Genomic DNA, 13,775 nt, shown 5'->3' with positions numbered 1-13,775 from the left:
TCTGATTCTACAGAAATGTGGTCAGGAAAAACATGCAATTTTGTGTTCTACTTCCCCTCCCCCTTAACATTATATCTTAAGATTTCCCTCATTGCTGGTTGTCATAGTTATTTTTGATAATGATTGCCTTGTATTCCATCCAGTACCTGTACCATAATTTATCTAAGTTCTGCTATTTTTAGACATCTAGGTTGCTTCCAGATTTTTCCTATTACACTGCAGTATACCTCTTTGTTCACAGCATTTGGGCGGCAGGTTTCCGGGGATTGAACCCATGTGTGTTAAACCACTGAACAACATTCCTAGCTCTTTTGTTATATTTTATCTACAGACAGGGTCTCACTGAGTTGCTCAGTACCTCACTAAGTTGCTGAGGCTGTCTTTGAACTTGGGATCCTCCTACCTTGCCCCACTCACCCACCAAGCCACTGGGATTACAGGCATGCGCCACTGCACCCAGCTTGTTCATAGCATCTTGGTCTGAAACTTCTGAATGTTGTGGATTTGTAGCAAAACCAGGAATATAACCTTGGAAATGAAAATCTGTTGTTGTTCTTGCTGTTGTTTCCCCTGCTAGATGACATAAGTCAAAAGAGCCCATTGATTTGAATTTTATACCAATGACTTTATTTTAAAATAAACCAAAAGTCGCCAAAATCAAAGCATTTAATATACACAGGAAAGTGGGTAGCTGTATGGCTGGATTGGGTCCCACTGCCTTTTGAAACCCAAAGTGCCATTTGAGTCAACAATTCTTTATGGGCACAGTTATCCCTGGTCACTCCCTGGCGCTGTTAGCGTACTCACGCACTGTGTTCTGCCCTGCGCTTGATTTTGGAAGAGATGCCCACACTCTGACAGCAGGAACTCTCCTGTTCTCATTGGCCACTCCTGCATAAAGACTTTGTTAATTGCCTCCTGCTGGTTGGGTTCTCTGGGGAACCTTCAAGGTCTGCACATCTATGGAGCATTTTCTAAAAATGTCAGGTTAGAGCTTGCACTTTCTGAGCCATCTCTCATGTCTTGCTGGGTAGGAAAAGGCAACAGGAAAATGTCAGACTGACCAGAGCCAGGGAATCAGAACTTCCGCCATCCTGGCTGCTGGCTTTTAGAACTCATTAACATTTCTGTGTGGGTGATCCTGTGGACCTCTACCTTTCCACAGCCTCTTTCTGAACTCCTTAGCATCTCTTCACCTTTTCATTGAGTTACAAAGTAGTCTAATGGGAAAACCAGGATCAGGTTTCTTATGTAGGTCACTTTCAATGTACTGAGCAGAGTTTTGCACCATAGTTATAAATACATACAGCAGGGTGTAATTTAGATAATCCTGTGATGTACACGGGTGGTGGGTGGTTACCATTAATTCTTCAGAGAATAAGGAATACAGTAATTATAATTTATATTGTTTCAGTAGTTTGTTCCATCCTTTTCAGGCTAGAGAGAAACATGTCTTTCTTTTTCTTCACCATTCCTTTCTTCCTTCAATCCTTCCTTCCTTCCTTTCTTTTAAATCCATGGCTATTACTTCCAAATCACTTGGCTAACATGCATTTACTGCTCTACACAGCTTTAAATGAGGGCTATTGTGGGCCAGGGAATATTTATTATAACCACCTCCCCCACAACATTTATTTTAGCCTAAATTTGTTTATATTATATTCAGCCTTTTCATTGCCCATATTTTATCTTCTCTTTAAAGTAAATATAGAAAAGAGGTGGTGTGGTTTGGGAACTTGTCTCACACTTATATCGGCTCTGTGGTGTTGAGTAACTTCATTTACCTCTCTGAGTAAATCAGAGTATATCACTATAACTCAATTTCTTTTCTAGTTCCATCATATATATATTCCCACTAATAATTTTCAACCTACTTTCATAAGAGGATGAAATTGAATAGTATAAATAAAGTATTTGGCATGTAGTGTGCACTGAAATGAGGAAAATTTTTGTGTTGGCATTATCATTTAGATGACTGTCATGGATGGAGTGGTCACTTGAGCTTGCTATTCAAAGGACAGTCTCTGGCTGAGTGTATGTCTGTCCTTTGGAAAGATGAGTGCAAAGCAGACTATTTCCCTTTCTCTCTTGCCCTTGCCTACCACCCAAGACTATAAAACTAACTACCTGCCAAACAACACAATGAAAGAATCAAGAGGTCACAACAATGACTTATATTTAAGATCCTGGATCACAGACAAAAGGTCTCTTTTATTTTGGCTTTAAGATGACGTTGCTGGTTGAACTTGAACTTCATATCTCTTAATCTCTGCCTTATCTGACTCTTGTCTCTAATTATCACCTGCCAGCAAGCCATTTCTCAGTCCAATCTAGGTGACCCTGGGTTCCTTTCCCAACCATGCAGCCTCCAAATTACTTCTGGATGGCCAAGTCACCTGGAGTCAGACTCAGTTGGAGTTGGAGACAGAGCTTTGCTTTCTCATGTGGCTTTCAGGAATGCACAGGTCACAGAAACACCCCCTACCCACCCCAGCCTCACAATTGTATGGGCCAGTATGATTGCAGTGGGTAAAAAGTTGAGAGGAAAGGGCACTAATGTTCACCTCCTCCCCCACCCCCACCCCCACCCCTGGGATCCAAGCCTAGGAACCATGTTCACCTGCAACACTTCTTTCCCCTCAGTGTGTGTGTGTGTGTGTGTGTGTGTGTGTTTTCAAGGAAGGACTCACTCTGCATCTTCTTGAAAAGAAGAGAAAGTTCTAACAATAAAAATGTTTCTCTTCACAGAGCTGTGAGAGTTCTATTCATTCTGGGATTAGTTAATTCTCATGACCTTTTAACAAGACAGCACTTTTGCACACTTAGATGAGATAATTGATTCTAATGGGGGAAGAAGCGCTGCTCATTTAACTGCATGTATCTGAGTTGTCTGCAGTTCAAACAAGTTCTCCATTACCTTTGGAGTTGCCAATATATAGATTAAAACAGTAAGAAGGTAAGCAGAAATGTGAGCTAATTCAATCTTGGAAACAGAGTGCTCTCTCCTTCCAGGCAAGTGAACTGTTTTATTGTTATTATTGTCACCTCTCAGAGGAGTAGAGAGCAGTATGAAGCACCTTACAAGAACCTGGTACTTAAATCAGTGCTCAGTAAATGTCACCTACTATTGTCACTATTATTATCAACAGCACCAATGTAGAGGTCAGAAAACATGACAATCACACATATGTGCAGTTTGCAAAACACTTTTGCCACATGGTACTTCACTGATAGCAACTGTCTTTTGCAATATTAGTATCCCATTTCTCAGTTTGGATACCTTGACTACAATTCAAAACCAGTTTTCTTACCTCTGGTCCCACTCCACAGTAACCAAAGGGAAAGCAAAGGGTTGATCTCATGACCATTGCTGGGTATGGCCTCCTGACTAAGTCAAACATGTGTGTGTCCCCTGGATGGCTTGTGTTTGGACCTGAAGTCAGAAGCATGTGCTATATGCTCTAGGCACTCTATGGTTTTTTTTGTCTTGAAGGCAGTCACACACTCCCTCAGAACCACCATCTGTGACATCTTCCATAACCTGGGGCCAGGAGCCACAGCTGCTTCTCCCTCAAGGATCCCATGTTGCCACCTAAAAAGAAGTAAAAGTCTGGAGGCCGTTGACATGTTGAAGGAGCAGTCTTTCTAATTAATGCCTGCCTTGCTAGACGTAAGTAGGGAGGGGCAGTGCAGCTAAGTAGGTGGCACCTGGGCCTCCATGCCAGAAAGACTAGTGGTCTGTGTTTGGGGGATTTGAGCAGCTTGAGATTCTCGTCTAGTCTCTGTCACTTGCTAGCCATTTCACCTTGCATACATCATTTGGTCTTGTTGTGCCTTGATTTCTTCATCTGTAAAATGGGGTTATTAATACCCTTCAGGATTGTCATGAGAGTTAAAGGAAATGTTGCTTTTAATACTCTTAACACAATGTGTAGTACATGGGGAGCACTCATAAACAATAGTTTTATGATTGTCATAATTTAACTAACCTGAGTTTTTAGATTAATGTATTTATTACTAAGACATAATATCTGTACATCTTTATGGGGCACAAGATGATAATTCAGTATACATGTATACAAATGAATAATGTTCAAATCGGGGTAATATGCATTTCCCATCTCCTCAGGCATTCATCATTTTGTGTACTGGGAGATTTTGCCTTCTGAATTTTAATGTTCACCTCTGTAAACTGGGTCTAGTGGGGCTGCCACGAGGATTGGACATTTTACCTGGCATGCTCCCTGTCCCATTGCAGGACCTCAACAAGTGCAATTACTATGGCCTTCATCTCTCTGTGGATCTTCTCTGCATTCCTGAGGCCCTCCTTCTGGATCAGCCACCTCCTCCTCTGGGCCTTATTCTTCTCAATAGACTTTGTTATCTGTCTGTCTTCCCTCCTTTCCTATGAGCTCATGGAAAACAGGGATGGTCTGATTCAATGCCATCTCTGTAGGTTGCTTCCAGATCTTTCCTATTACACTGCTGGCCATAGAATGGGCTTTTAGAAAATGTTCATCATTGGAACAAAGGAGCAAAAGCTGCTCGCAGCACTTGGGCGGAAGGGTTGGGAAACTTGAGTGTTTCCTCCATGGGAAATTGGTGTAGGCCTCTTGAAAGTGGTGAGTCTGGATGAGTCTTTAATTCAAAAGTGGGATTTAGGTAGATACTTTATACTAGATCACAAACTTTTTGAAAACAGGCTTCCTAGCCCTTTCAGGCGTTGTGTCTCAATATTTATGCTTTGATTTCTCGTGGTTTCTTTTAGATTGTTGTATGAGACTGTTTGCAATTGCTACACTGGAAAATGTTTTTTAAACAGAGATGCATACACATGGTACACAATGAAAAGGTACAAAAGATACATGGTGAAAAGCAAGTCTCCCTCCTCCCCTGACCATACAGCTTTTTCCTTCAGAGGACATACCCACTGTTATGACTATCTTTCATTTCCTTTTTGAAATATTCTATACAAATGCAGAAATTTATTTTTAACTCAAAGGTAGTTTGTCAAATACAGTCATCTTACATTATAGTTTTCCTTCCAGAAAAATATATAAAAAGCTTTTTCATTCTCCTGTATGGTTACACTATTTTGCTGTAGATAATAGCTTATCTAGCCCCTATCAATGATTGGTTTATAACATTTTGCTATTACAAGTTATACTGTGGTGAATAGCCTTATATGCACACCATTTAGTATACGTGTGAGTATACAGGTGAAATTTCTAGAATTGGAAACTTTAAGTTCCAAGGTAAAGAGTGTATATATTTTAAATTTGATAGATTTATCAAATACCAGTTTATGCTCACATTAGCAAAGTATGAGAGTACTTGCTTCCCATTCTCTGCCAATATAGTGTATTTTCAGCCCTCTTTATCTTTGCCAAACCATATGTGGAAAGTAATATTTCAGAGTTTAACTTACATCTCTTTCACCATGAGTAACGTCAAGAATCTTTTCCTATGATGCAGAGTCACTGGTATTTCTTATTCTGTAAACTGTCTGTTCATATCCTATGCCTATTTTCCAACTGGGTTGTTTGATTTTGCTTATTATTGTGAAAGTTATTTTTCCATTAAGGAAATTAACTCTTTGTGATACAAATTGTAATTTTTCCCTCTAGATTGTTATTTATCTTTTGAAGCAAAAGGCCAAGACCTCCTGAAACTCCCCGTCCTGGCTCAGCCAGACCGTGAGCCCCTCGAGGGCAGGGTCAAGCCTTAATCATCTGTGTCTCCATTCCCCTGTGCAGGGCCTGGCACTGTAAGAGCCCCTTTCCTGGGCTTTTGTTGAACTGAACTGAATGTCTGTGTTCCCCACCCATCCCCCACTCCCCTTATGGCTTTGGAGCTCCATTTCCACCTCCAGCAGAAAAAGATGACTTTTCTCATTGCTCACCACAGCCATGCACCTGTTTGGCCTAAACTGGCACCTGCAGCCGATGGAGGGGCAGATGTATGAGATCACGGAGGACACAGCCAGCAGTTGGCCTGTGCCAACGGACATCTCCCTGTATCCCTCAGGGGGCACTGGCTTAGAGACCCCTGACAGGAAAGGCAAAGGAGCCACAGAAGGTAGGGTTGCTGCGTTGTCCGTGTTGTGAGTCCTCTGTGTCTGCCTTTGAACCAAGGAGACCTCCATCATGCACGTCCTGTGCCTGGCTCACAGCTCCATGCTCTAGCGCTTCCTCCATCCCTCTGCACTCCACGCCGGCTGCCAGTCCACCTGTGTCTTCATTGCAGTTCCTTGTCACTATGAGCTCAGAGTGTGCTCTGGCAGGGTTCATGGTGCTCAGTGATATCCCATCCCACGCCTCAAGGGGAGCATCATGGGTGTTCACACTGCTGGGGTGGCCATCTTTGTGTGGGGTCAAGACAAGCTCTTCTGGGGAAATCTCATGGGCTGAATGGACATCTGCAGGGGTGGGGTGTGGTGAGGGGGTTAGATAATGTGTTATAATGGGAAGGTTTTTGGATCTCGTGTTTTAATGATAACACTACTTCAGGTGTCTAGCATTTACCAGCCATGTGACCATGAGCAAGCTACTTAGTTTTCCTGAGCTCCACTTTCTTCATCTGCAATAACAATAATCATTAATATTTGCATAGTATGTTTGTTTCAAAGTTGTTTTTTTTAATCAAGATTATTTCATATTTAATCCTCACGGAAACCCTGTGAGGAAAGTATAATAACTTTTGCCCATTCTAGATGCAAAAACTAAGAATTGTGTTAATTGACTTAATCAGAGTCCCATAGCCAATAGATGGTGGAGCCTGGACTATGATCCCAGGGTTCTTGCCCTCTGTATAATCTTTCTTACCTGACCCCACCCCACAGTTACAGGATCCCAAAAGAGGGTGGATGTGAAATCCTATGGCATAATAAAACACGAATATTTCTTTCAATGACAAAAATGGTGGTGGCATTTGGATTTTGGCATTTTTTAATGGGAATCCATAAGCCCATGTTCCGAATGTCTTAGAGATCTTTCCAACATGCCATAGACATACGTTCTTTCAATGTTAGCCAAGAGCAGTGCAGACTCACCGAAATTGGCACCAAGAAAGTTGTCTGAGCTCACAAGTCAGAATGGTGTCATTCTGGGCAATATACGCATCCCTTTTTCTGCATCTGCTGTGACCTGCATTATCTTTCTAGTTTTCTTCATAAAGTAGCTATAGCTAGCCTTCACTGCTCACATCTTTCCTCTCATCTCTGTGAACTTAGAAGTCATGTCTTCTGAGCCTCTCTGTTCTTTCAAGGATTTGTATTCCAGCCATTAGTTTGGTTAATAGAGTGGCATATTCTTGGTCACAGTATCTACTTATGACCTTTGAAATGATGATCTTGAAGTCCAAAGTCAATTCTTGACCTATGGTCATCATCAAGGGAAGTAAAAACTGGGCACATTTCCAAAGAGCTAAACTAGAACCCCTGCCCAGTGTTTTGAGGGCAAAGCTAATCTCTTTTGTAAAGGTTTTAAGACTTAAAACACTGCAAAATTTACATTTTTTTTGTCCTTAATAGAATATGGAAGGAGATAGTATGACTGAGGCCATTGAAACTGCTTTGGGTTAGGAGTCAGGAGCCCTGAGTTACAGTCTAATTGTTGCTACTGATCTGTGGTACAACCTTAAGCAAATCCCCTGAACAGATGTTCTGGGCTTCATTTCCCTCCTCTTCAAAAGAATATTGAACTAGATTTTTCTATAAGGTGCATTGAAATTTGCAACTTCTGCATATGAAATTAATAATAGAATCACCATATGATTAGCTCATGGCTCTACAGAATTTTTTTTTTCCAAGATGGCCCTGTCCATGGTCCTGCATGTTGACTTGTGATGCTAATATTAGTTTATAGTATCAGGTGGCTTCAGTGAATAGCATAAAGGGAAGAGTGTTTTTAGATGAGCATGTTAAAAACATAGATTTAAAATATGCTTCACCCTCAAGAAATTGGCTGAGGCTCTCACTTAACAAAATGTGTTTTCTTCTTTCCATGATCTCTAACAGACATTCTTTAAACAGGAGTTAGATCTATCTGAAATCTCCCACCCTAATGAAATTAGTTTGTGGGTTGTTTCAGTTTTGTTTAGTTTTTCCCAAGGAGCAGGAGGTGCAGATAAGAGGCAACACAAAATTGCACAGGCTTATTGGTTTATTTTAATTGGAGTATTTTTGCTTAAAGGGATTATCTGTCATTACTGATGCAAATGGAAATCCTGTTTACCAACTCCTTAAATGCAGTGCAGTGCTGGAAAGTGGTCAGCATCAGAAGCAATTACTGTGATGTAAAATATATCATTCTAGAAAACAGAGGACAAAGCTTCCTATAGTTTATGTGAGACCACATGGTTCTTAAGGTTTGTGCCCTGGTCAAACCAATGTCTACTCAGTTTATGTTTTTAATTGTGATGCTAAAACTCTAGTTCCTTAGACATATCCCAAGGGGGAAAGTCTTTAACTCTGAACTAAGTGCATATTTCTTATCCCTTCTGAGGGTATCAGAGAAGAGAGCTGATTCCAGAATTAAGATTAGAGTTCCTGCTGCACAGTGCAGGGGAAGCAGTGTAGTGTGATGGAAGATAAATACTCCGGAGCCTCGACGTCCAGGATGTGATTCTTGACCCTGCTTTTTATTGGTTCCGTTAACTCTTGCCAGTTACTCCATATCCCTTGGCCTTAGTTTTGTCATCTGTAGAGCAAGGTTGACAACACCTTTGCTTTCAAAGCCTAGCAGTAAAGATGCATTCAGCAAACGTTCGTTCCTCTTTTCTTGTCTGTTCGAATCCCCAGCCATTCTCTCTTGGGTATTAAAATCCAGACTAATTAACATTTACCCCCAACAGATCCTCAAAGGGTTTGGGGTATTTTTAAATATTTTTAAAGGATATATATTTTTAAATTATACAAATTAAATATATGATAATCCCATATCGTGTTTTTCATGTCTTTGAGAGTAACATCAAACTACAATTCATCCTATATTTTCAAAGCAGCTGTAACAATTTCAGGGTCGTCATGGGACAGAAACCAAATACAGCAGCTTTTCAAAGCAAAGCCACAAGAACTTGTGTTATGCATTAATGGGGAAGGGGGGAAAAAGCATTGAATAAACAAGCATTTCTGATGGTTGAATTGGTGGGCTAGGGATAGCATTTTCTTCTTTCTACAATGAAATCAAAATTGCCCATCAGTTTGAACCATGCAAATTGCTGCACACAGGCTCAGCTGGGCTCTCCAAAATGGAACAGCTTATTTTGATAACCAAATAAATTTCAAACAGTTGCTAAGGAAACTAAAGGATTCTTTGTGCAAGTTATTGCATTGTAAAGAACCAAAAAGGTAAAAGGAGGGGAAGATTGTTAGTTGGTTAGGAATTTAGAACCTATATAGTTAGGTCTCAGTTCAGAAAAGTAAAGATGGTGATTGTGAAGCATATGGAATTTCACTTCTTCCACATCTTCCTTGTTTGACCAAGCTATCTAACCATTTCAGCAATTCATTGAGAGATTTTATTTTATAGGCATGATTGCTAACTGTACAAAGAAAAGGATTGTCATCAGTGCAATATGTCCTGTGAAATCTAATGATACTGTTGGGAAGACCCTAATTCTGAGCTAAGCTCTGTAATTTTTGGTAAAGTTCTGAAAGCACCCAATGTTGTTATAGTGTACTTCTCATGGATGTCTTGAGACTCTGACAACTCTGGGACCTCTTTGTAGATTTCTAATTCATAAAAACAATCAACTTGAACCCTAGAAGGCTAGCAGTATTTTTAATGGGTCTTAGATATACCTGGTCAAGTCTTGATATTAGCCTGCATATCCATGAATTAACAGAACCATTGCTCCTTAAGAGGACAGGCGTACCCACCACACTGAGAATGTCTTTTTAGAGTCTTAATTAATTGTTCATTAATTCAATTCTCTTAGAAACCATATTCTGAAAAATAAAGAGGGAGCCCAAATGGTTTCATCTCTAGTTTCTTAAGCTAAGTCTTAAGCATCCCCGTGCCTCCATATGCAGATTTTAATTGTGTTACAGAAATCACTGAAATACTAAATGAAGGAACCTGCCAACATAGTTGGAACTCCTTAGACAGTAGTTTGTACTACTAATAATATCATTATATCTATCTTTCTCACTATTTCTCCTGCTAATATTTATTACCATTATCTTCCAGAACATGGGTAGGATAAGATTTTTATACACAGAGCTTTTCTCCACCTGATCTAGCCTCTCCCCTCCCTCATTGCCTCACCATTGGTGGATTTTGCTTTGTCATAGGAAGTTTTATATCCTAGTGTTTATGGATGGTGCTCAGAATTAAGAACAAAGAATCTTACAGGATTTGAAAAGAGGAAGACAATAGGGTTTTTTAAATTTTTTTTAGTTGATATGGACAAGTATCTTTATTTTTATTTATTTATTTTTATGTGGTGCTGAGGATTGAACCCAAGGCCTCACGCGTGCAAGGCAAGCGCTCTACCAATGAGCTACAACCCCAGCCCCGGCAATATTGTTTTAAAAAGACAAACCAGGAGGGAGGTGTTTCCAGCCCCCAGTTCAGCCAGTCTCAGGGGGTCTTCTCCCATTGGCTAAAAGGGATCAGCAGGCTGTTCTCTCTTTTCCCTCAATAGTCCTATTCCACTGGGAACCAGATCCCCCCAATTCAAGGTCCTAGTGGGGGGAAGGATATGCCCCAAACCAATATGTACTATTTTTATCTCATTGTTCACACAAGGAAGACAATGTTTTCTCCCAGTGGGCCTACCTCATTGAGATACTAGAAAGTGCTATAAAAGTCTCCCTTTGTCACCTCTTCTGGGGTAAGAACCAACATACTTATGCTGTTGTGCCCTACAGAGCTCAGAGGACATCTTCGGGCTGGCCTCTGACCTGTAAGCCTGTAGAACTTAGCTGATACAGTAGCTGTCTCCTGATATATGCTCAGTGAAGGAGAAAATGAACCACACAGGCATCTCCAGCAGCATGCTAAAAAGAGAGAGCAGTTTTCCATTATTTATTTTCAGACATAGGATCTATTTGAATGCAGACAATTCTCAAATCCCATCAGTTCTGACTCCCACCGACTCACAAAGGAAATGAGCCCTTGGAATTAGCAGTCTTGTGCTTCTTTCTCTGCAGTTCCTAGGAGTAAAAAGTTCAGCACATATCCTGCTTTTATTCCTTCTTAGTTCTTCCTCCCTCACGGAATTAAAAGCTGAGGGTACACTATTTTGTACCTGGAATATAAAATGGTCACAGAACTGGGAACCCACAAATCAGATAAAGAAGAATGTGAATAATTCTCTCCCATCTTAATGCTTTGTGAAGTTGGCTCCTGTCTTTGAAGTTTGTGAGTCACGGCGAAGTGGTTGGTGTGTCTGTATTTTCAAGGTAGAAGTCTGGGACATGTTCCTTCCATAAGGAATTCAATGCAAACTCTTTCCCATACTAATGACAGAATACTGGTGGCACTTTTATTGATAGCGTGCATTTCAACTTTTTTTGTTGGCACATTTTTAATTAAAATAACATTTAACGGTTTGAAGCTAAAAACCTGATGTTTCTGCCTAGGAGTTTAAAGGGAATGATAACATATGGAGAAGTTTAACATTTAAATTGAATTTTATTATTTAAAACAGTAAAATATTTTATGACTACAACAATACCCTGCCAAGCTCCATTTCAGCATTAAATGTGCTTTGTAAGGAGTCTCACAAAGCCAGGGAAAAAAAGACATTTTAATTTCTTATTCCCCAAATGCTTTTTATAAAAAGTTCCACAAACGTGTTTTCTTTACAAATGGATTCTTGTTCTCTTCAAGCATCTTCTAACATCTCTGACAACACAAAAAGCCTTGGAGCCAGAATGCCCAGGGGTCCTTCCTAATGGCAAACAAAATGTAGCCTGCTGACTTGATCTTGGTCTTCCGGGCTACTTCTCTGTGGTCTCCCCTGTCCCTTCCCTACTTTTCAGAAGACCCATGTCTGACAGGAAGTTAGGGTTTATCTCTTTCATGTGAGTGTGTTTAATTACTTAAGAGGGGAAGTTTGATAAACAGCCTTGCTTCCTGGCCGAGTGCCTCCAGAAAGCAGTCACTCTCCTGATTGGTGACAGAAATGGGCAAGAGACCTCACCCCTGACCCTCCATAGGGATGCGGGGCATCGGGCGGGGGGCCTGGGTTAAGTTTCCAAGTATATCCTAGACTTTGTATATGAACTTGAGGAATTATGTCAACTTGACCTTCTTTAACACAAAAATGATATTCACCTCCATCCAAAGACCAAGAGGCATTTTTCAGACATGTATCCTCCCTTTGAAGGACCTTCTTCCTCATCTTCCTCAACCCACATCCGTGCTCCAAACACAAACCCCCATCCATGTAGCTGGCCTCAGAATTTGGCTTCTGATTTATACACCATCCAGTGAACTTTTAAAATACCTAGCTCCACTCAAGTCACACCCGCCACTGCTGGAAAACCATTCCAAGTCGGAGATTCAGTACCCACACCTTGCTCCCTCCACCCTCCCTATTTTACCATGCAGCTCTTTATACACACACTCTCACAAAATCACAAAGTTATTCTCATGTGACCGCAAATGATTATTTTTAGGATCAAAATATATTTTAACAAGCTGTGGAATTATGCAGTAAACAGATGGCCCTTGGGGAGGACCCATACATACTGCTCTGGAAGAATGCATATTTTTAGCAGAACAATTTGAGCATCACTGTGGTGGGGGGCAGTTCTGAACCTTCTTAATCCTGTGAGTAGGGGGATGCCTGCTGGCAGCGGAACATTACAGAGGAGTGAGGCTGAGCGGAGTCCTGGGTGCTGGGATGCTGATTCCTTGTGTCACTTGTGGTTAACCAAGATGCTTTTGTCTTCCTTCCCTCTGTCTTGGTAGGAAAACCCAGTAGTTTCTTTCCAGAAGACAGTTTTATAGACTCTGGAGAAATCGATGTGGGGAGACGGGCTTCCCAGAAGATTCCTCCTGGTACTTTCTGGAGATCTCAGGTGTTCATAGACCACCCTGTGCATCTGAAGTTCAATGTGTCTCTGGGAAAGGCAGCTCTGGTCGGCATTTATGGCAGAAAAGGCCTTCCTCCTTCACATACTCAGGTAAGCAGAACCCTACCGGCCTACTGACCTCCTTGTGCTCCTGCTCAAATCTTTACCCAAATCAAGAAGAGCCTAACCCTGATCCTAGAGCCCAAAGGGAAGTTGGTGTATTTTAAAGGCCTTTTATCCATTTGCCACCCTTTCAGACCCTGCCTTTCAGGCAAGTGAGGTTTAATCCCTGAGGCTTTTTGCAAGGAAGAAATTCTGAGAAATTTCTCAGTAACCTTTCTGCTATTACTCAGTCTCCTAAATTGTGTTACCCAGGAAATGTTATTGAGAAAAAAAAAATAGACAGTGAGTTTGAGTCCTCTTGTTATTTGCTGTGTAACCTGGTATTCATTACTCATCCTCTTCTAAGCCAGTTTCCTAATCTGTACCAGTGCCCACTTTGCAGGGCTGTTGTGAAGAAGAAAGAGTAGCATTTATAAGGCAGCCAGCATACGACCTGGCTCAAAATAAATGTTACTCCCCTAATCTCTGGCATTCCTTCTTTCCTTCAAGGTTACACTTTATGCAGACAGATGTGCACCAGAAACCCTTGAAGAACTTGTCCAAGGGGCTGGGGGTGTGGCTTAGTGGTAGAACATGTGCTTAGCATGTGCAAGGCCCTAGGTTTGATCCCTAGCACCAAAAAAAA

The 13,775-nt window shown here is 41.1% G+C and overlaps 1 protein-coding gene across 13 annotated transcripts in view; it reads left to right on the top strand.

Moving 5' to 3' along the window:
- Nucleotides 1–13,775, top strand: part of Tenm4 (teneurin transmembrane protein 4) — a 753,505-nt gene that overhangs the window by 562,547 nt on the left and 177,183 nt on the right. For 12 of the 13 annotated variants that reach the window (XM_071616542.1, XM_071616552.1, XM_071616538.1 and 9 more), the window contains 2 exons: nucleotides 5,908–6,078; nucleotides 12,924–13,138. In XM_071616542.1, coding sequence (XP_071472643.1) covers nucleotides 5,908–6,078; nucleotides 12,924–13,138 — 386 coding nt within the window. The remainder of the gene's footprint in view (nucleotides 1–5,907; nucleotides 6,079–12,923; nucleotides 13,139–13,775) is intronic. The other variant, XM_071616550.1, reaches the window with a different exon arrangement.

This window comes from Marmota flaviventris, chromosome 9 (assembly GCF_047511675.1).
Source record: "Marmota flaviventris isolate mMarFla1 chromosome 9, mMarFla1.hap1, whole genome shotgun sequence".
In the NCBI taxonomy this organism is placed as follows: Eukaryota; Metazoa; Chordata; class Mammalia; order Rodentia; family Sciuridae; genus Marmota; species Marmota flaviventris.
This window is presented reverse-complemented; position numbering and strand designations above follow the sequence as displayed.